General features: G+C 61.3%; 2 protein-coding genes and 1 long non-coding RNA gene across 8 annotated transcripts in view; 2 read left to right on the top strand and 1 right to left on the bottom strand.

The window, feature by feature from the left end:
- Nucleotides 1–707: 707 nt before the first annotated feature.
- Nucleotides 708–13,251, bottom strand: CHST13 (carbohydrate sulfotransferase 13; the record flags this gene model as incomplete). Of its 4 annotated transcripts, none has more annotated exons than XM_082637203.1 (3): nt 708–1,632; nt 3,616–3,698; nt 13,173–13,251. In XM_082637203.1, the coding sequence occupies 3 exons, from the start codon at nt 13,246–13,248 to the stop codon at nt 790–792; spliced, it is 1,002 nt and encodes a 333-aa protein (XP_082493329.1). In that variant the 3' UTR covers nt 708–789. The 4 variants fall into 4 exon arrangements, with proteins under 4 accessions (XP_082493329.1, XP_082493332.1, XP_082493331.1 ...); XM_082637206.1 differs by having other exon boundaries at nt 3,616–3,725; nt 13,173–13,248; XM_082637205.1 differs by lacking the exon at nt 13,173–13,251 and adding an exon at nt 12,941–13,051.
- On the top strand, nt 2,067–3,311 carry LOC309812907. Its single transcript, XR_014295417.1, has 3 exons — nt 2,067–2,552; nt 2,682–2,893; nt 3,024–3,311. It is a non-coding gene; the product is annotated as an uncharacterized lncRNA (long non-coding RNA).
- The window catches only part of UROC1 (urocanate hydratase 1), a 41,659-nt gene continuing 31,612 nt past the window's right edge, over nt 10,675–20,721 (top strand). Inside the window, exon 1 of one of the 3 annotated variants that reach the window (XM_082637194.1) lies at nt 10,675–10,741. Coding sequence is in view for 2 of the 3 variants with exons in the window: in XM_082637193.1 (XP_082493319.1) it covers nt 18,870–18,995 (126 nt within the window). In the remaining variant the exon portion in view is untranslated. Of the gene's footprint in view, nt 10,742–18,778; nt 18,996–20,721 lie in introns of those variants that run through there. The other 2 variants (XM_082637193.1, XM_082637192.1) reach the window with 2 other exon arrangements.

Genomic DNA, 20,721 nt, shown 5'->3' with positions numbered 1-20,721 from the left:
AAGGGTGGGGCTGGAACAGGGCCTTCGGGGAGCTGCCCGCCCAGGACGCCCAGGCAGCCGGCAGCTCACGATCGCCGCCTGGGCGGAGCTGGCGACAAGGCTGGTCCTGCCCTGGGTCTGGCCCGGGCACAGGGGCGGCCTTCTCTCCTTGTCCACAGCCGTCCTCACTAGGGCAGGTGAGGTGGGGAAGGCCCTGGGATGGGCCACAGGCTGCGCCGAGCCAGCGTTCTAATCTTGCGCCACGGATAGGTTCCGGGACAGAGTGGACAAAAAACAGGCGCTCATGGGCTTCCCTGGTGGCGCAGTGGTTGGGAGTCCGCCTGCCGATGCAGGGGATACGGGTTCGTGCCCCGGTCCAGGAAGATCCCACATGCCGCGGAGCGGCTGGGCCCGTGAGCCATGGCCGCTGAGCCTGTGCGTCCGGAGCCTGTGCTCCGCAACGGGAGGGGCCACAACAGTGAGAGGCCCGCCTACCGGAAAAAAAAAAAAAAAAAAAAAAGCTCTCGCAACCTAAAAACCTATTATCCCATCCTCAGCCACTCAGGGGTCCTGGGGAAGCACCCGCCGGCTGGGGCTCTTCGAGGAAGCAGGCGGCAGGCACCCAGGGGTCCAGCCAACCCCCGCGGGGAGGTGGGCTGCACGGGGGCTGCACGGGCATGCGGTTGGCCGGGGTGGGCGGGCCGAGGGTGAGAGAGCGCGGGGGCGGCGGCTCTAGGGGCGGAGTCAGGGCCTCGCAGCCTGCGCAGTCTCGCAGTCTCCGCGCGCGCCCCATCCCCCCCGCCTGCAGGGCTAGCGCAGCCGCAGATAGGAGGGAGCCGAGTAGTTGAAGAGCAGGAAGTCCATCCTGTAGAGGCCGTAGAGGCGCTGCTGGTAGAAGGGGCTGATGTCGCGGAAGAGGCGCGCGGCCCGGTCGCGTGCGGCGGCCCGGTCACTGGACGGCGGCTCGGGGAAGCGCAGGCCGGGCTCGCCCACCAGGCTCAGCACGAAGTCCGCGTCCTCCGCCAGCGTCTCGAACTTGCCCACGACGTTGTAGCGCAGGCGGCACGGGTGGCAGAGCGCGTGGGCGCGCTCCCAGTGCTCGTTGAAGGGCCCGTCACGGCGCGTGCGCGGGTCCAGCAGGTAGGCCAGGAACTCGGCGAAGCGCACGTCGTGGCCGCGGACCAGCGCGTCGGGGCCCGGGCGCGGCCGCAGACGGCGCACGATGCCGGTGCCGAAGCGGCGCTGGAAGGTGGCGCCCCAGGGCCGCTGCAGCTTGTTGCGGTAGGCCGAGGCCAGGCGCTCGAAGGGCTCGCGCACAAAGAGGAAGGCCAGGTAAGCGCGCAGCCGCCGGTTGACCTCGGCTGGACTGAAGTCGGCCAGCGAGGGCAGGCGGCCGGGCGCGTGCGCCTCGTGCGCGGGGATGGCGCGCGGGTCTTCTGGGCCGCGGCCGCTCAGCGCCAGCAGCACGCGCTTCCAGTTGGTACAGGCCACCTTGGGCACGTAGCAGTAAAGCAGCCCGTGCGCGTCGTCCACCAACACGTGTCGCAGGTCCTCCGGCCGCAGCAGGCGCTGCTGGCGTGTGTGGCGGCTGCAGGTGCGGCGCAGCAGGTCGCGCCGCTGCCGGTGTACCTCGGCCAGCGCGGAGCGCGGGCCCTACGGGGACAGGACGGGGGTGGGTCAGGGCCGCGCGGGAGACAGGGGGCCTGGATGGGGGGAAATGAATATTCTCGGCCTGAGGCACGTGCAGGATGTGACTGATCGCGTGCACGGCACTCTGGACCCCGAGAGCCGGAGAACGGATGTGCGACGTCAGAGTCAGCCTGGTAAAGAAGTCTGACGTCAGGGCCTCCCTGGTGGCGCAGTGGTTGAGAGTCCGCCTGCCGATGCAGGGGATACGGGTTCGTGCCCCGGTCTGGGAGGATCCCATATGCCGCGGAGCGGCTGGGCCCGTGAGCCATGGCCGCTGAGCCTGTGCGTCCGGAGCCTGTGCTCCGCAACGGGAGAGAGGCCACAACAGTGAGAGGCCCGCGTACAGCAAAAAAAAAAAAAAAAAAAAGAAGTCTGACGTCAGAGCGCCAAGCGCCGGGGCAAACTGAGTATCTGCTCACCGTCCCCTAAAACTGGGGTGGGGTGTAAGACCAGTAGCTTACACAGTAGTAACGTCCGGAGGATGGTGATGAGCCCTGTGCCGTACCAGGGGCTGCTGGTGTCTGAGCAACTTGATACGTCAGCAGTGCGTGTCCCAATGGCTTAAATTGGCCTCAGCTAGCTTTTCTGTTGCTTGTAGCCCCATGAATACCAAGACAGGCACTGCTTTCTCCATTTTACAGAAGAGAAAATAGCCTCAAAAGAAGTGGGTTGTCTGCAGCTGCCAAGGAGAGAAGCTGGGACTCCACCTCGGGTCCCTCAGTATTCAGAACCCGGGGCTGTGCCCACTGGTTCGGGACGGAGTCCTACAGCCACAGCCCTCATCCCTGCCGGCCTGGCTGACCCTCAGCCAGGGTCTAGTCCTTACGAGCTCTGTGACCTTCTCAGGGTCCTTGGCCTTCCTGTGCTAAGGGACAGTGCCATAGGTAAACGGGGTTAATGACGCCCCATCGTACAGGATTGCCTTGAGGCCTGCGTGGGCTCCCAGAACTCGAGTGCCCGGTGCACGGTGAGCACTTGTCGGTCAGACCGTTTCTCTGCTGCTGTTTGTCCAGCTGCAGGATGCCTTGACACGTAACGGCCACTGGGCCCTCAGGCTGCGAGGGGGCCGAGCCAGCCCCACCTGCCCCTCAGAAGCCTGCTGAGAGGCTGGCCTGACCTCTGCTCGCCGCGTGGCCCAGGGCAAGCCTGTCACCCTCGCTAAACCAAGGCCTCCCACCTGCCCCCCAAGGGTGTGGGTGCCGTGGGCTCAGCCCTCAGGGCTTCGGTGAGCAGCCGCCTTCCCCAGCCCAGTGTGGGCCTCCTCCCCGGCTCCCTATTGCCCTTGCCCCGCTATGGCCCTCGGCCACCACCAGGTACTCGGTGCCCCGATCTGCATCTTCACTGTCCCTCTGCAGGCCCCGTGTCCCTTTCTCAGAGAGGCTCTCCATCTACACTGCGCCCTCCCGCCAGAGCTCAGGGCAGCCTGGACGCAAGTCAGTGCAGGCTGGTGCAAGAAGCCATCAGATGCCATCCTCCCCCCGCGGGACCGTCAGCGCCTCAAGGGCAGGGACCCAGGTGAACCGCAGGCGCTCAGTAGTGCTGAGTGCCTGCTGAGGTGTGTGTGAGCCAGACGTGTGCCCCCAGTGGGCACAGTGTGTGGTCCCTGCAGGTCCCCCCGTTGGTGAGGGGGTGCCCACTTGTCTCCCTCTCTCACAGCAGGACTGAGATCGGGGGTCCCTTGGCTGCCGCCTGTTGCCGTGGGAGGCACACAGCCCGCTGGTCGTTCTGTCCCGTTACGTGGAACAGTGCTGCAGAGAGCGTGGCCTCCGTCCACAGCTGGAGACCCCAGGTCTCAGCCTGCCTCACGATTTGCCCTGCCGCAGCCCAGCATCCCCTCCCGGACAGAGGCTGGCTGTGGCTGCAGCCCCACGGCAGCAGGTCCACGTGGGAGCTCAGGGTTTCCCGTGGCTGGAGGCAGAGGGAGGGACGGGGCGTCTGTCCACCTACCTGGTCCAGGTCGTAGAGCATCTGCAGGGGACTCCTCCTTTTGCTGCCAAGCCAGCTGGAGCCCGTGGCCCTGTTTTCAAATGCTGGGGGCATAAGGAGAGGGGCGTTCACTGCTGCACCAGACAGACTGGCCGTGTTACTGGGGGCTTGGCCAACTCACCTTGGTACGTTGGGTCCACCTCTGGGACTCAGTTTCCCGCCTGTGTCCTGCCTGCCTCTGGGGGCACTGACAGGGCCCGTTGTCCACCAGGGAAGGGTGCTTGGTGTCACTCCTGCCCCCACGTCCTGCCCTCCGCAGTTGGAGGGGGCCAGGCAGGAGGGAACAAGAGGGAAGGTGGAAACCACCGTCCTCCGGGAATGCCCTGACCACCCAACCTCTCCCACCTCCATCTGCCTTCATCTCACACCCCACCTCTGCCAGCCACGTGCATGGAGCCCTGAGGGGTAGGGCTCAGCAGGCTGGCTGGGTCCAGCCTCCCCTGGCCCCGGGCACAGACAGACAGAAAGGGCTAGGCAGCAGCGGACATGGCACAGCCAAGCTGCCGGCTCTCTGGTGGTAAGCAGGTGACCAGCTCAGGTGACCCGCTGGGGACAGCTACAGTGGCCTGTACGTCCCCTGCTGGTGTGTGTGTCACCTCATGGTAAATGCAGGTGTTGCTCTCGCCCAGACTGGCAGCCTCCGAGGGCAGGGATGCTCTCTGTCTCATCGCTGCATTCCTCAATCTTCCTGAAACTACCAAAGACTCATGTTTTTCTTAAATATGATTATAGTTATTAATAAACTAATAAATTATAATGCAGTCTTTAAAAATATCACCCAAATTGGCAAGTCTTTGGCTAGACTGACCAAGAAAGAAAGAATGAAGACGCAAATTACTGAAAATGGGAATGAAAGAGGAGGCATTAGTAGTGGACCTTACAGAAATAAGAAAGGGTTGAAGAATATAATACGAGCAACTGTACAACAGCAAATTTAGCCTATGAAACTGACAAATTTCTAGAAAGACACAAATTTCTGAAATTGACTCAAGAAGAAATAGAAAATCTCAACAGACATACAACAAGCAAAGAGATTGAATTAGTAATTTTTTAAAATTTCCACAAAGAAAAGCCCAGGATCAGATTGCTTCACTGGTGAATTTTACCAAATATTTAAAGAAAAAGTAACACCAATCTCTACCAAACTCTTCAACAAACAAACAGAGGAGGAGAGAACACTTCTCAATTCGTTATATGAACCCAGTATTACCCTGATACCAAAACCAAAGACGTCACACATAAAAGAAAAGTATATACCAGTATCTCTTATGAATATAGATGCAAAATCTTCAAGGAAGTACTAGCGAACTAGATCCATCAACATGTAAAAAGGGTTATACACCATGACCGATTGAGATTTACTCCAGAAATGCAAGGTTGGTTCAACATAAAAATATCAATCAAGGTAATACACCAGGTTAATAGAATAAAGGAAAAACCCCACATGATCATCAAGAGATGAAGAAAAAACGCACAAAATTCAGTACCCTTTCATGATGAAAACACTAAACAAACTAGGACTCGAAGGGAACTTCATCAAACTGATAAAGGCCATCTGGGAAAACCCCACAGCTAACAGATTTAATGGCCATAAAAAGGAGTGAAGCACTGACACCTGCTACCATGTGGATGCACCTTGTAACCTGACAGTGAAAAAAGCGTCACAGAAGGCCCTACCCACATTGTTTGACTCCGTCTATATAGAACGTCCAGGACAGGCAAATCCATAGAGGCAGGAGGTAGGTGAGTGGTTTCCAGGGGCTCTGGGTGGGATGGGGGGAGGGGGGGCGGGCAGGCAGGCAGGCACTGGGAACGTGGGGGGCAGGGCTAGTGGCTAATGTTCTGCGTTTGTACAGCTGTGACTGCACAGCTTTTGGATATGCTAAAAACCACTGTACACTTTAAAATGAATTTTATAGAATGAGTATAATAGTACTGAGCATAAAAAATAATATATACAAGAACGTGTAAATCTGGTGTACAAATTCAAATATATTCAATGGATACTGAGAAATCATTGAATTCATAATAATATGGAATATTCATAAGAGGAGTATATTTAAGAATCCAGGATCATGTAAGAAAATAATATATTCATAAAAAGAACGAACGTTTCCATGATCCTTGGCTTTCAACCAAATGAAGGGTCTTAAAATGCTGCCAGGGTTCAAGACTTTTCCTTAAGACAAGTCTTTGGCAAACAAGCAAACCTGGAAGATTTGATGAACTGATCTGTTGGCCACCTGACCACAAGCAGTGGTTCTCCGGCTTGAGCGTGCATGGGGCCTGTTGACACACAGGTGGCCTGGCCCCATAGGCAGAGGTTCTGGCCCTTGTAGGTGTGCAGTGGGGCCCGAGTCTGTGTGTGTGACAGTGCAGGCGTGCTGTCGCTGCTGGCCCAGCAGTGCACGTGGAGAACCGCTGAGCTGGAGCAGTGTCTGGTGGAGGTGGTTGAATGAACCTGGAAATGACAGGCCGCGCCCCGGCCTCCAGAGCCCTCTGTGTGTACCTGAAGCCCGCTGTCCAGGCCGCGTGCCAGGCCTCTGGCAGCCTCAGGGCCCCTCCCCACTCCAGTGTCCCCAGAACAAGGACCAAGCTCTCCTGTGACCGGGGCATGTGGAGGGGTGAGGCCCTCAGGGCCTGCCCGGGTCTTGGGGGTCATCGGTGGTCCCAAGACTTGAACCTCCGTTTTCTGGCTGCTGCTGGCAGGGAGGCCCCAGGAGCTGCAGGCACCACACTAGCCCAGCACCACGCACAGGCCTGGGAGGCGGGGGTCCGCCTCACCACTTTGTGATGGGAAAGTGGAGCCTCTGAGAGGGGAGGAGCTTCCCTCAGGGTCACGGCTGGGGATGGAGAGAAGGCTGGTGCCCACCGCGGGGCATGCAGAGGAGCAGACCTAGGCCACCTCCACCCCAGAGCCCCACGACTCGGAAGCACGCAGCCTTCCGGAAACACCAAGCGTTGTGTGGGACCTCTTGTTTCCTGGCCAGACCACAGCCTGCAGGAAAGTAGGTCCCATCCCAGACCCCGGGAGCCAGTGGGTGGAAGGCGAGAGGCCCAGAATAGCCGAGGCCAGTGATTACAGGACTGGGCCGCCCCCGCCCAGCTCCACCCCTGCCACTGCACACGTGGAAGAGCCGGTCCTGCGGGGTGGGCAGACTGGCCATGGAGGACGGTCGAAGGGGAGTGCGCTGGCGATCCCTGGCTCCAGCCCCGCCTCCGTGAAGCTGGAGGCCTGGGTTCTGAGGGTAGGGGTCGTCCCCAGAGGGCCACACGGAGGCATCCTGCTACCCCCACTTGCGTCGCCAAGCCCCTCCTGCCTGTGTCCTCTGCCCTCAGACCCTCCACCAGCCTCCAGGTCTCAGGCCTCCCTGCCAAGGGTGCTGTGGAGCAGACAGGCCAGAGGATTAGGTGGGCAGGCCCAGCCTTATGGCCAGGGAGGGGCCTGGGCCAGCCCAGAGCAGCCACAGGCAAAACCACAGGCAGGTTCTCCTTTGGAAAAGGAAACAAAAATAGGTTAGAGAGAGGGAGAGAGATGGGGGAGAGGGTAGCGGAAGAAGGGTGGGAGGGACTGAGAGGTGACAGAGACAAAGGCAGCTACACAGGAGGACAGGGACAGAGGCTGGGAGAAGGTGAAACAGACAACAGCAGGATGTCGGAAACAGCTCAAAGCAAACTAGCTGGGTGTGAAGGGGTGGGAAGCAGAGGGGGTGAGCTGCCGGCAATCTGGGGGCGCCCAGGGCCCACGCCCACGGGGTCCAGGCCGGGGAGCTGTGCAGCCCCAGACTCACGAGCAGGCCTGGGTCCCGGCCCAGTGGGCTAGCGTGAGGCCCAGCCTGACAGCCCAGCGCCCGCTGCACGTGGGCTGGAGTGTCCTGGGCGGCACAGGAGCCTGCAGGGAGGCCAGGGAGCTGGGCAGGAGGTGCTGGGTGGGTGAGAGCCTGGCACCGTGCCCTTGCTTTGCTTACTGACACGCATACTCCTGGGGGTAGGAACTATTGTTATCCTCACTTGACAGATGGGGAAACTGAGGCTCAAAGACTTAAAACTGCTGAGGCCTCACAGCAAGTAAGGGCCTTAAGCAGGCCTGACCCCAGGCCACGGTGTGAGTGCCGTCCTTTACTGCCGTGCCCTCGGGGCCCACCCTGCCCTGCACACTACCCCGCCCATCCTCACAGCACCGCAGGCCAGGGTGTGGCACGCCGCACAGGGAAGCCAAAAACAGAGAAACCTACAAACGTCCTTGGCCCGCTCACCCTAAGGACAGGCCCAGCGCAGCCGTACCCGGGCCACTTGAGACTGCACCCGTGGGGGAAGCTGTGCTTGGTGACCCCCTGCCCAGGGAGCAGAGGTTACGATGTGGCTTTTGGTTAATAAGTTCTAGCTGGGCCAGTGTCGCAAGAACAGATGGGCAGGAGCAGCACTGCCCGGCCCACTCGGTCCCCTCGTGACCTGCAGGCCTGGGGCAGGGATATTCCCCCCAGGGATCAAGCCCTTCACAAGAAAACAATCCTGCCGCCTTTTTTTTTTTTTTTTTAAGTAGCCATCTCTCCACTTGTATTTAAGATTCAGACTCTACACTGAGCTCCACGACGCCCAGAACGGAACCCTGCTTGGTCAGATCACTCCCAGTACAGTTGCGTCCCCTCTGCCCGGGACAATCACAGGTTTTATTCCCACCACCGTGTGATGGTAAAGCCCACGTGGCTTCTCGCTGGCTGGTGGCAAGTCCCAGTTCCTTCCAGGGCCTCTCCAGGCGCAGCCCCACCCTTCCCTGCTCACTCAGCTCCAGCCACACTGCCCTCCTGCTGGTCAGTGGACACATTAGGTGCGTCCCCACCTCAGGAGAAACCTCTACACTTTAGGGTCAATACTTCTCATTCAGGTCTCAGCTCAAATGTCCCACCAGAAAGAGGGCTTCTCCAATGAACAGCGTCCCGTTAATTTATTCACAGCACTCATTACTGCTGAGATCATCTGATTCGTGTGGGCTGATGTCTGCCTGCCCCTCTGGAAGGTCAGCTCTGCAAGGAGGGCACTGTCTTGTTTTCTTATAATCCCTGTACCTCAGCTAGTGTCTGCGAGTATTTGTTTAAAGACTGATGGCCCTTCCTGGCCATGGGGCGATCACCCCAATTCCTAGCCTGCCATTCAAGGCCACTCACCAACCTACAGTACCTTCCTGGCCTCCACTTCACTGCTCCCTCTCATGAACCCTTGAGGGAGCAGCACATCCCTTAGCACACCAGGCCATTTCACTCCATGCTTTTCTGTGCCACTCCCTCTGCCTGCAATTCTCTTTCATTGTTTCCCACCTGGTAAACTCCTATGCAGCCTTCAAAGCCCAACCCAAATACCCCTGCCCTGTACAGTAGAAAGCATAAGGGTTGGGATTTAGATGTGGATTTAAATCCTGGCACCCATACTTCCTAGTAGGGTGGCCTTGAGCAAGTCACTTTGTTTCTACTGATCTTAGCGTCTTCCTCTGCAAAATGAGACGATCAGTCCCTACTCTGGAGCCTTCTATTTTTTCAGCTTGCTTTTACTCTCTGGAGGCCTGGAAGGTACCTTAGAGCTCTGAACCCTTCGGCAGTTCGGGAGAGTGGGCAGCAGTGTGGTGAGCATCTACTGATTGGGCTCCCAGCAGCCACACCCCCTCCTTTTGGTCGCCCACCTGATTCCCCTCCAGACACAAACCTGCATGTTCCCTCCATGTGGTTCTGATAGGCTCCCCACTCCCGTAGCTGCTGGGTTGGGCATGTGACCAGGTCTGGCCAATCAGAGCATTCCATCCCTTTCTGCCACAGCGATTGCCTCAGAGGTGGGCGCCATGTGATCCAATCTAGGCCAATGAGATGCCTCCTTGGGACCCTGGCTGAAACCACGGGAGAAGGCACTGCCCACTGGCTGGAGAGCAGGGAGTGAGGCCACCACAGAGAAAAGCCAGACCTAGAGATGCAGACGTGGTTTGAGCCCCTGACGGCAGAGCATCTGGCGCAGTGAGTCTGAGACACGGCCCTCTGGGGGCGCCCTGTCTCTGACCCGTCACCTGCTGTTATTCCAGGGCCAGGACAGAAAGGAGTCGGGGGTCCAGTCGGGCACTGGGGCGCCACGGGGCAGGCGTTGAGAGACCTTGTGGGCTGGTGCCTGCAGGGCTCCGGGGGAGGCAGCGGATACAGGGCAGCCGGGGGCAAGCTCGGACGCCTGCACTGAGGGGCTGCTGCTGAGGCCTCAGGGGCCCTGTCCTCACTGACCCCCCCCAGCCCTGGCACCTTGGCTCACCAGGAGTCACTGGGCATTTCTGCATTTATTCTGCATGGGACCAAATCCTGGTGTCTCATTAGAAACGGTGGCTGCTTACAGGGCCCTACACTGCATTACTGTAGGGGCTCCGAGACCATCGTGGACCGTTGTCCCCTCGGCCTGGGTCCCCAGGTGCTGCTGTGCTCGAGAAGGCAGCGGACGGACAGCAGGGAGAGAGCCGGCGTCCCCACCCGAGCCTCCTGGGTCCTTCCCCCTGGAGCCCCTCCAGGAAGGCTGTTGGGGGAGAAGGTCCCTGTTACCCCACATCACGCTCGGACCTCGGACAGGAAGCGGGGCCCTAAGGGACGGGCTGTGTCCCAGAGGACGAGGAGGGCAGCAGTCCAGCCCAGAAGGGAGAGGCGGGCCCCCTGGGAACAAGCCCCCCACCCACCCAGGGTCCCCTGGAAGTGGGCAGAGGCCCAGCCTGGCTCTGAGAGAAACACCCCTGATGGCCAACCTCAGGAAAGATGCTCAGCCCTGTGAACCCGGAAGGGGATGGAGGTCAGGACGGGGTGGGGTAGGGGGGGCTCCAGCGCCTCCCGGCAAGGCCCCTGTGGACCAGCAGGGGTGGGGAGCTAAAGCAGCAGCGTCACGGCTCCCCCTGGGTGTGTCTCTGGGGACAGAGGGTACAGACTGCAGATCTGGGTTTTTGATGTTAAAACAGAAACTCTGGGAGGGCAGGTTATCAGCAAGTCCTGTCCCCAGCCCAGACTGACGCCGGCACAAGCAGGCACCCACCGAATACGTGGTCAAGGACATCACACAGAAGCAGTCACCCCACCAGGTAAGCCACAGGGAAAGCCAAGGGTGGGCGGGCAGGGGGGACAGTGGGCCTGTCAGTGGGCCCGGGGCGAGGGTAGGGCGCTGAGGGCAGCAGTGCCCCAGGCAGCTGTCCCACCTCCTCTGGCATCTTCCTCATCCCCAGGACCCTGGCCACTAGGTCAGCATTGGCCTGACGGGCACCAGTTGGGCTGCTCCAGACCTCCCCACTAGAAAAGGGGCAGCGGAGCCCGCTTCAGGGGTCTCCGGCCCACGTTGTGGCAACTTCTGCCTCTTTGGAGACTCACCTGCCTGGAGGAAGGGGCTGCAGTCCCTCCTGGGCCCTGGAGCCCTATCCCCCTGCCACAGGCCACATGCTCCACCCCCCTCCAACTCGGGCCACGCTGCCGGGACACACTCGGAGATGCCGCAGGCCCTGTTGGAGCCATTTCCAGAGGCCCTGGACAGAGAGCCTGCCCTTTCTGCCCCGCCGTCTCTGCCCCCTCTGCCGGGCCTGCAGGCCCACCGTTAGCACAGCCTCACTGGCTCCTGGGGTCAGGGGCTTCGGCTCAGGGCTTGGGGGCAGAAGAGCCAGCAGGGTAGGTTGGCTTGATTAACCCTTGCTTGTCCAGGTCACCCTCAAAGCTCTGATGGCTGGCAGCAGGCCATGGGGAGAGGTCTGAGAGTCCAGAAGGAGCAGAGAGGGGCTCTGGAAGCAGAGGAAAGGCCCCTCCCCACCTGGGGGCGCTGGAAGCAGGGTTGCAGAAGGGTCTGCCAGGCCAGACACAGTGAGGCCACCCTGCTGGGGGAGAGGGTCATGGCCAAGGGTATTCATGAGGCAGGTTCGGCTCAGGTGGGGAACGGCCTGAGCAAAGGCTAGGAAGGGGGCACGGGAGGCACCCTCCTAACCTGCAGGAGAGGGAAGAGGTCAGAAGGAACAAAGTGCATGTTCTCTCTCCCCCCACACCCGAGCCTGAGCCCTGGGGGCCGGGAACCACTGTGCCCTGCCCGGCCCTAGGTCCTGGTAAACATTTGTCCAAGAAAGAGTGGGTGGCCAGTGTCATGACCGCAGACACTCGGACTACAGCCCACGCAGTGCTGGGGGACACTTGGCTCAGCTAGGACATGGGAACCCCCTCCCCAGGAGGCGGGAGCACCACCCCATGGCCACCCCGCTCTCAGAACTGGTCGGGGGACGGAAAGACTGACTGCGGCTCCCTCCCGTGGGCCTGGGGAGGCGGCCAGGTCTGGGCAGCTGTGTCCAGACATGGAGGGGATGGTGTGAAGAGCAGGGTAACTGGCCAGAGCCCTGGTGAGCACCGAGGAGGCCTCCCAAGCCCAGCTCACCTGGACCCCAGCCCAGAGGCAGTCACGGAGGTTTGAGGTGAGCAGGAGAAGGAAGCCCCTCACCCCAGGATGCAGGGGGCACCAGGCCACCCATGTGACCTCTGGCTTGATGAAGAGGCTGAGAGCCAGGCACAATTTAAGTTCACTTCCCCAGAGACCCTGTAAGGAAGAACTCGAGCAGCCCATTTTATAGATGGGACTACTGAGGCCCTGGGCAGGGGGGCGGGGATAGGTCACCCAGACCCAGCCAGGTGGGTACATGCTGACCCCAAAGTCTCCTCAGCCTCATCTCTTGAGCCACCCTGGCCCCACACTCCCATGGTCCCCTCCCACCTGGGGACACGGTTACTTCCTCCCTGGACCCCCTCTGCAAGGCTCCAAAGGCGTGATTCCAAGGATTCTTGCAGAGTTCACAGGGGGTGGGGGGGGAGATACAGATTCCCCCAACACACACTCTCACTCACACCAGGAAAAGGCAAACAGAGCAGAGGTCAGAACAGGCCTCTGACTGGGAACCTCCAGCCCCAGGCCGCCCACAGGCCCCTCGGCCTCTCCCGTGAGTGAAGACTCAGCACATGCCCGGCTTGGAGCTGGAAATCCGCACGGCGGTCACGACTGGCTGCCTGTTTCCCCCACCGGACCATGAGGTGGGTGCTCAGGACCCTAGTCCTTACCGGTGCGAACTTCAGGCGGAGCAGGCGCGCCAGGGCGCAGCGCGGTGCGCGGAGGGGCCACCTCCGGACCCGGAGCGTCAAGCCCGCCGCCCTTGCGCGGCCGCGGACCCGGAGGGGTTTCCGGGCGCTAAGCGGGGTGAGCGCGAGGCAAAGGAGGCAGACTTCCCGGGTGGGCGTAATGCCCCTCGCCGCCCACCACTCACCTGGTCCCTGGGCCCCGGCTGGGAGGCCCGGACTGTCACCTCTCCGGGCCTTGGGAGACCCTCTCCCGAGGGGACAAGACCCTTGCGGGGAGCCGGGACAAGGGCGGGGCGTTTAGAGCCTTTCTGAGCCCGCCTGCCCCCGTCCCCCAGCCCGGGAGGAAACCGTAGGTGCCCCCGCCCGGTCGGGGGTCCGGCCGCTGGTGGGGCGGCCCTGGGGCCGGTGGGCACTCACCCGGGCGCAGGAGCAGGAGCGCGGCGCCCAGACACGCGGCCACCAGCGCGCGCCGCCCACACCAGCGCCTCCCCATGCTTGCCCGGCGCGCGCTGCTGTCCGCGGGGTCCGGCCCGGCCCTCACCCGAAGCCGGCCTCCCGCCCCGCCCTTGGACCCGCCCACGGACGAGTCCTCGGACCAGGACCCGAAACCCGCCCCAGGGCAACTCGCCCCAGGGCAACTCGCCCCAGGCCCTCCCGCTGGCCCGTCGAGTCCTCGGACCCGGACCCTCACCGGGAACCGGACCCGAAACCCGACCCCCAACCTACCCCAGGGCCGCCCAGGGACTGGTCATCGCTCCGGGATCCGGACCCGGGACTGCTTCGGGACCCTCCCGGCGGCGCGCACCACTGCCCTCGGCGAGGTGGCGGGGGCGAGGGCTCTGCTCGCCACGGGCAGGGTTGGGGGGGGCGAGGCGGCGACTGCTGGGGACCAGGCAGGTGGGCGAGGCGAATCGGCGGGCCAGTCTGTCCGGCCCCCACTCAGTACAGCGGGGCAGCCGAGCAGTGGTCCAGGGCGCGAAGGGTGGAGACCGGGTGGAGGGAGACCTGTCGCCAGCGCGGCTCCATTCTCTTCCGCTGGTCCGGGGGCGCCATCCTCTACCCGAGGCGGAGAAGCCTTGTCACATTGGCGGATGAGTGGGTCGGGGGAGCACGGTGTCTGTCCCTTTGCCTTTTTGCTGCGTTATGTATCAGGGGTCCAGGGGCTGGCTTGGGGCACTAGCCGCCTATACATGACTCCCCCGGACCCCCCCTTCCCGGAATTAGGCCCAAGGGTGTCTCTTTCTCCTCCCAAGCCCACCGTGTAGCCTTGCTTTTACACGGGGGTCTCCAGGTCCTGCCTGGATCCCCGCGCCTGCAGGCTGCAGCCGGGGTGGGGGGGGGAGAGGGGGGCGGGGTGGGGGTCCCACTTCACGCCTCTGGGCATCAGGACTGTTGTGCCTCACCTGGTTCCCCAAAGCTGCTCCAGACCCCAGGGGAGCACTTAGAACTCGCTGAGGACTCCTGAGTGCAGGGGGATGACAGTGAATCACTGGGGGCTGGGAGACCTGGCCTGACCCCAGGGTCTTGATGCCTAGAAATCAGGCCGGCCGGGCACCCACGGGGGCAGCTGGTGCTGTGCGTACCGGTGCGTGTGCTTGAGTGTGTGGGAAAGGCTGCGTTTCTGAGCTGATTCCAACCCTGGTGGTGCCGCTTACGTGCTGTGTGAGATCAAGAAAGTGGCCTAGGGCTTCCCTGGTGGCGCAGTGGTTGAGAGTCCGCCTGCCGATGCAGGCTGCGCGGGTTCGTGCCCTGGTCCGGGAGGATCCCACATGCCGCGGAGCGGCTGGGCCCGTGAGCCATGGCCGCTGAGCCTGTGCGTCCGGAGCCTGTGCTCCGCAGCGGGAGAGACCACGGCAGTGAGAGGCCTGCATACCGCAAAAAAAAAAAAAAAAAGAAAAGAAAGTGGCCTAACCTCTCTGTGCCCCAGTTCCCTTGGCAGTGGGATAGTACTAGGACACACCTTATCATGTTGTGGGAACTAAATGAGACACAGGAGATGTTTTAGCACGGCGTCTGGCACTCAGTGAGTGCCATCTAAGTACTTGACGTTGGTGATTATTTTTACAGTTACTGTCTGTTTCTGGCAGGTGACTCTGGTTTCAGTTAAGGTGCTGACTTAAAAATACTTTCCCATTATGTGTAAGTTTTAAAGGTCTATCTAAAGGAGAATATTAAATAATAGTTCTGCTCTGTTAAAGATATGGCTCCAAATGCTATGATAGGTCTCACATGGCAGAAGGGCAGGAAACACTTCACAGACAAACCAGAAGCTCCGTATTATGACTTTCCAGACAAACGGGACAGAGAGCCTTGGGGAGCATCCAGTTCACGCCCAGAATGGCCTGCAGGCAGGGCTGCTGCTGCTCTGGGCCCAGGACCTGGATTCCCGGTTACCTACACCCCCAGCCGGCCCCCAATCTCCCCTGCACCTGCATTGGGACCAGCGTTCTGTGCAGGGTCCCAGCCCCTGGCGTCCTTAGGAAGGAGTCTCGGGCCCTGTGCTACCACCTGGTGGCCAAAGTTGAGGACAACATCTCAGCCCATTCCCATCCAGGAAAGTCCCTGGAGGCCCCTGGGGGCCCAGTGTTGGGTCGTGGGGTGGGAGGGTGAGCACACCTCGCCAGAGGCCCAGGGCCTTGGCAGCTCCCCTGAGAAGACGCCAGCTGCGGCCTCTGCCCTCTCACGGGAGTTCGCATGCATTCAATCCCTTGTTCAACAGGCACTGGGTACCCACTGGGTGCTGAGGCCCTAGGGGAGAACAGGACAGGGCGCTCTCTGCCCTCGTGGGTTACAGTATGGATGGGCGAGGGCACAGGAAAAGGGGCGAACGTGTGCGATCACGGCAGGTGGTAAACGTGCTGTGAAGAAAATAAGGGTGGGCAGAGGGAGGTGTGCTGGGCCAGCCTCGGGAGGTGCCAGCGGCAGAGGTGAGTAGGTGGCAAGCTGCAGAAGGAACAGCCCTCGCGGAGGCCCTGAGGTGCCCTGCTCGCAGCTGTTGCTAGGTAACAAACTGCCCTAAAATTTAGGCAGTAAACATTTCAATTTCGCTCACAATTTAGTGGGTGCGGAATCGGGGAAGGGGCTCAAGTGGGTGCTTCTCACTGGGGATCTCATGCTACCGCGTCAGACGGCAGCTGGCACTGGCCGCCCCAACGGCTCCGTCACAGATGGGCAGACACCGCAGCACTCGCACTCCCCGTGCCCCACGTGGGGTCTGGCTCCGGGGGTCGCTCCCACCGAGCCTCAGGTTGCCTCCTGTTGCTTCCCCGGGAACCACTAGGGCCGCCCCAGCCTCACTCAGAGAAGCACCCAAGCAAGGATTTGCCGGCATGTTTAAAACCACCAAGGGCGTAAAGATGCACATGCTCCTTGAACGGGAAGCAGCAAGGGGGCTCTGAGGTGGACAAGGTGGATGGGAGGAGTCGGAGAGGCAGATAAGGAGGGCGTCCACGTCCCCAGCCCGTCGTGGGCCATGGTGTGGGCTGTTCTAACTGCCCCGCTGCCGATGGACTGCAGGTTGGGGGGAGGGGGGTGGGGAGGGAGGGAGGCTGGGCCGACTCTGGGAGAGGTGAGGGCTGTGGATCAGGGTGCGGTGGTCTCAGGGCCCCGGCTATACTGTGAAAGTAGAGGGCTCAGAGGTCAGGGTGCCTCAGAGAAGCCACCCAGGGCGGCAGAGTGGCTGGAGGGGAAGCAGGGACTAGGTTGATGGTCCAGGGGACAGAGGTCCTGCCTGGCTCGAGAAGGCCTGATGGGCCTGCTGGTGACACGGCAGAGATTGGGGCCCAGTGTGGCCTGGGTGGTGGTACCAGGCGGGCAGGGCTGGGCTTTCGGTGCTGGTCGCCAGGTGCTAGGAAGAGAGGCTGGCCAGGACAGGAGTAGCGGCTGGGAGTGACGGGAGGGGAGACTGAGGCAGGCACTGGACGCTGAAGAGGACAGGCCACGGCCAGCACCAGGAGCCCCAGGCCTGAGGCCCAGGGAGGCACATGCTGAGGGCCTGCCTGCCTTTCTTTACTCCTTGTTAGTTTTACAGTTTATTTATTTGGTTTGTCCATGGAGCAAAATTCAAAAACTCCACAGTTCTCTTGAATTGAGGTGAAATTCAGGTACCATGAAACTACTCATTGAAAAGTGTACAATTCAGTGGCATTTAGTGCCCTGACAATGTGGAAAGCGCCAGTCTTACGGGGAAGGGTCTCCTTTCCTCCTGTTCTCTCCCAGTTCCTTGTGGATCCTTCAGAGACAGTTCGCGCCCACGTGTATACGTTTCCTTTGCTTTCTGTGCTGTTACATTCCTCTGTTCCTTGCTTTTTTGATAGTGGCAACAATTAGGAAAATAATATCTTATCCGGTGCTGATTCTGTGCAGGCGCTGTTCTAAGACCTTCACGTGTGTTACCTCGTTTAATACTCAGATCCCATGAGGTAGCTACTGTTACTGCTTTCAGTTTACAGACCAGGAAACTGAGGCACAGAGAGACTAGGGAACTGACCCAAGGACCTACAGCTCATGAGTGGTCTAGCCAGGTTCCAGCTTACCATGTTTAACATCTGTGAGATCCCAGTGCTTTTAAATAGCTTTTAGGGTGTTTAAAAATTAAAGTGTTTATTTGGGGATCCTTGTAGATTCACGTGCAGTTGTAAGAAATAGTAAGAGAGACCCGGGTGCCCTGGTCCCCCATGGTAGCGTCCTGCTGTCTGTAGCACGAGGTCACAACCAGGACACGGATACAGTCCCCCCTTCGGTTCGGGACAGTGGAAAATGTTTTTCATTGGGTGCAAACATTTAAAAATGAGATTTCACAAAAAGTGTTAGATTTGTGGCTTCTCTTGAGGCCTCGCCCAGAAGCAAATCCTGAGTGGAGGTCTCGGTACAGCCTGTCTGTTGGGGGCATGGGATGGGGATACCCGCGGGGCAGCTCAGCCCACTCCTGCCAGGGGCTCCCCAGAGCTGCTACCTCCACCCATGCCCTGCCGGGGCGAGGGCGCTGGGGTGTTTGCCCACGGCTGTCGCTGCTCACCCTCCGAGGCCGCCTCCCTGCCACCGGGACACAAGGGTACGCTCGCTGCCCGGCCAGAGATCTGGGAGGCCGAGGGGCGGCTGGAGCCAGACCCCTCGGCTCCAAGGGCCCAGATCCCAGCTCCACCAGGACTAGCTGTGTGGCCTTGGGCAGTTTCCACATCTACGAAATGGGACAGTGAGCCCCACAGGCCGGTGAGGGGACAGGGTGCCCTGGATGACGTGCGGTGCTCGAGGAATAAACATCGGGAAGCGTCAGCCGTCCTGCTCTCGTGCCAAGGGCAGGCCCCGTGCTGGCTCTCACCTAACGGCTGCGCGCCTCCCACCCCTTGTGTAGATTGGGACTTGGCCCGAGGCCGCAAGGCTGGCCCGCAGCTGAGCTGGGTTCACAGCCAGGTGTGTTGCCTCCCCGGGGCCCCCGGGATTCTAGGAGGCCCTCTTCCCGCCTGTGTGAGTGGCCCCTGGGCCTCAGGCACCCCGACCGGAGTGCGGGGCGAAGAAGCAGCACCTTCCCACAGAGGCGCTCACGGGATGGGCCTCGCTGAGAGCCTGGGACGGAGCGGGGCAGCCTGCACCTCAGCGGGGGCTGAGGAGGGTGTAGCTGCCGCTGGCCGGGCTCCCGCCACCGCTGTCACCCAGGGGGCAGGGAGGAGGGGTCCGAGGGGCGCCACACTCTGTGCCGGGTCAGTGTCACAGGCCCCCCATCATCAAGACGCAAGCCCCACATCGCCTGCCTGGTGTAACTCCCCCACGAGACAAACCCGAACACGAGAGCGGTCCCCATGCTGTGTCCTAGAAAACACACCCCTCAGGGCCAGCACCCCACTAAAAGGACAGACGGACCCTCACCCAGGCGTCCCTGGCACGGAGCCTGCCTCTCCCAGGGCACCGCCCCCAGGTCAACACTGCGTGCCGCCAGGGTGGGGGCCGCGACCCTATGACCTCCGACCTACGCACGGCTCCTTCCGGAGGCCCGGGGCCCAATGAGGGGCTGGAGGAGGTGGGCCTGGAGCCCGAGGACCCCGCCCAGCTGGACGTCGACTGCCGAGTCTCTGCGCGGCCCCCGCAAAGTGGGCCTCCGCCTCGCCTCTGCCGGACATGTCCAGCCTCCAGGCGCTGTGCTCCGGCCTGCCCTTGCGGCCCCTCCCAGAGAACCGGGGACGCTGGGCCGGGGTGCCCCACGCCCCGGTCAGGACCCCCGGCCTCAGCCCCGCTGAGGAGCAGGTAAGAGGCTGGGCCCCCTCCTGCAGGGCCGTTTGCCCTCTGGGTGGTCCGGCTGGGCAGTGCCCACGTCCTGCTCTGAGCCGTGTGTGCCCGACTGCTTCACACCCAGTATCCCTCATTCTTTGCCCAGCGGCCGCCCTGGGGTGTAGGACTCCGGCCCCCATTTACTGATGAGGAGGGACCCTGGGGCTCACGACCACCCAGCCAGGAAGCGGGGGCCTGTGGCCGCCTCCAGCCCAGGAAGGCGAAGTGAGCGCAGGAGCCGGACTGCAAGTCCTGCCCCAGCTTCCGGAGCCTGAGCCACCAGGTGCCCCCTCCTGACCATGACACACAGGTGTGCGCAGGCGGCTGGAATGAGGCAGGGAAAGAGCTTTCTCCTGTTTTCCTTTACTGAGGATGGCTTGACGACCTCAGGAACCGTGGGGGAAAGTAGCAAATACAAGTGAGCGCAGAGATTAAAAGAGGGATCCCGCCGCCCGGACAGAGGCTGCCGCCCGGACAGAGGCTGCCGCCCTCCCGGGGCGGCCGTGGGAGGGGGGGCACAGGGCGTGCAAACTGGAGGGGCTGGCAGGCGGGTCAGGAGGCTTTAGAGTTTCCACCCTGGTCACCTTCCTGCCGGGTGCCAACGCCTCGACCTTTGGCGTGGGGACCCAGAGGGCTCTGCTGCCTGCGCATCCCAGGGGTCACCCTGATGGGCGGTGATGGGATCAGCTGAAGGGCGCGGGCCCGTGGAGTGGGATGACGTGCGTTCTGGGGAGTCTGAGCTGTGGAGGGGGCTGAATCTTCGGTGTGGGTGCCCGGGGCGTGGGGAGCCTGCAGCCTGCTGGTCCTGGGGGACAAGGAGACATAAGCGTATGGCTCTGTGCCCCTCCCCCTTTCCACTGCTGTTTGATCTTTGACCCCGGTTCTGCTGCAATTCCCTGGGCGGTAGGAGGCCGCTCCAGGGGCTCCTGGTCGGGGCTGGTCACCAGAGAGACCAAGCCGTGGTTGCACGTTGGAACTTTCAACGTGAGGGGCTGGGAATGGAGTTAATGATCCACCATGCCTACGCCTGCCACATCCCCCAGCTACAGGGTTGGCAGTGTCCGGGTTTGTGAACACGTGGAGGTGCCGGGGGGCGCCTGCCCCCGCCCCCGCCGAGGGTTGCTGCTCACCCGTACCCGTCATCACATCCTTCGTTATATAATAAACCGGCGACCGTGTTCCCCTGAGTTCTGTGAGCCATTCTGGCGAATTATTAAACCTGAGGAGGGGCGTGGGCTCCGCATTTCTAGCTGGTTGGTCAGGAGCACAGGCGACAGTGGGGCATGTAATTGGCGTCTGAAGGGGGGCCGTCTCATGGGGCTGAGCCTTTAGCCTGGGGGTGGGCTCTGGGAGGACTGCGGTCCACAGTGTCCCGGCTGGACTGAAGTGTAGGACGCCAGCCGGGTGGGAGGAGCGGTGGGCGTTGGAGGGCCCACGCGTCCACTCCCCGCCGGGACCTGCGAGAGGACACGAGAGCGCCTCCTGGACAGGCCCAGACCCAGGGACGGCTTCCCCAGCAGCCGGCTTTACGCTTTCCTGTGGCTGGTTTTCTGTTTAATTTAAATTCCCTTTGAATTTTGACATAAGCTTTTTTTTTTTTTTTTTTTAAGAAGATGTTGGGGATAGGAGTTTATTTATTTATTTATTTTTGCTGTGTTGGGTCTTCGTTTCTGCGCGTGGTCTTTCTCTAGTTGTGGCAAGC

The sequence above is a fragment of the Mesoplodon mirus genome, assembly GCF_964341445.2.
Source record: "Mesoplodon mirus genome assembly, chromosome: 12".
Classification (NCBI taxonomy): Eukaryota; Metazoa; Chordata; class Mammalia; order Artiodactyla; family Ziphiidae; genus Mesoplodon; species Mesoplodon mirus.
Note: the sequence above shows the minus strand (reverse complement) of the source record. Positions and strands in the feature narration are given on the sequence as shown.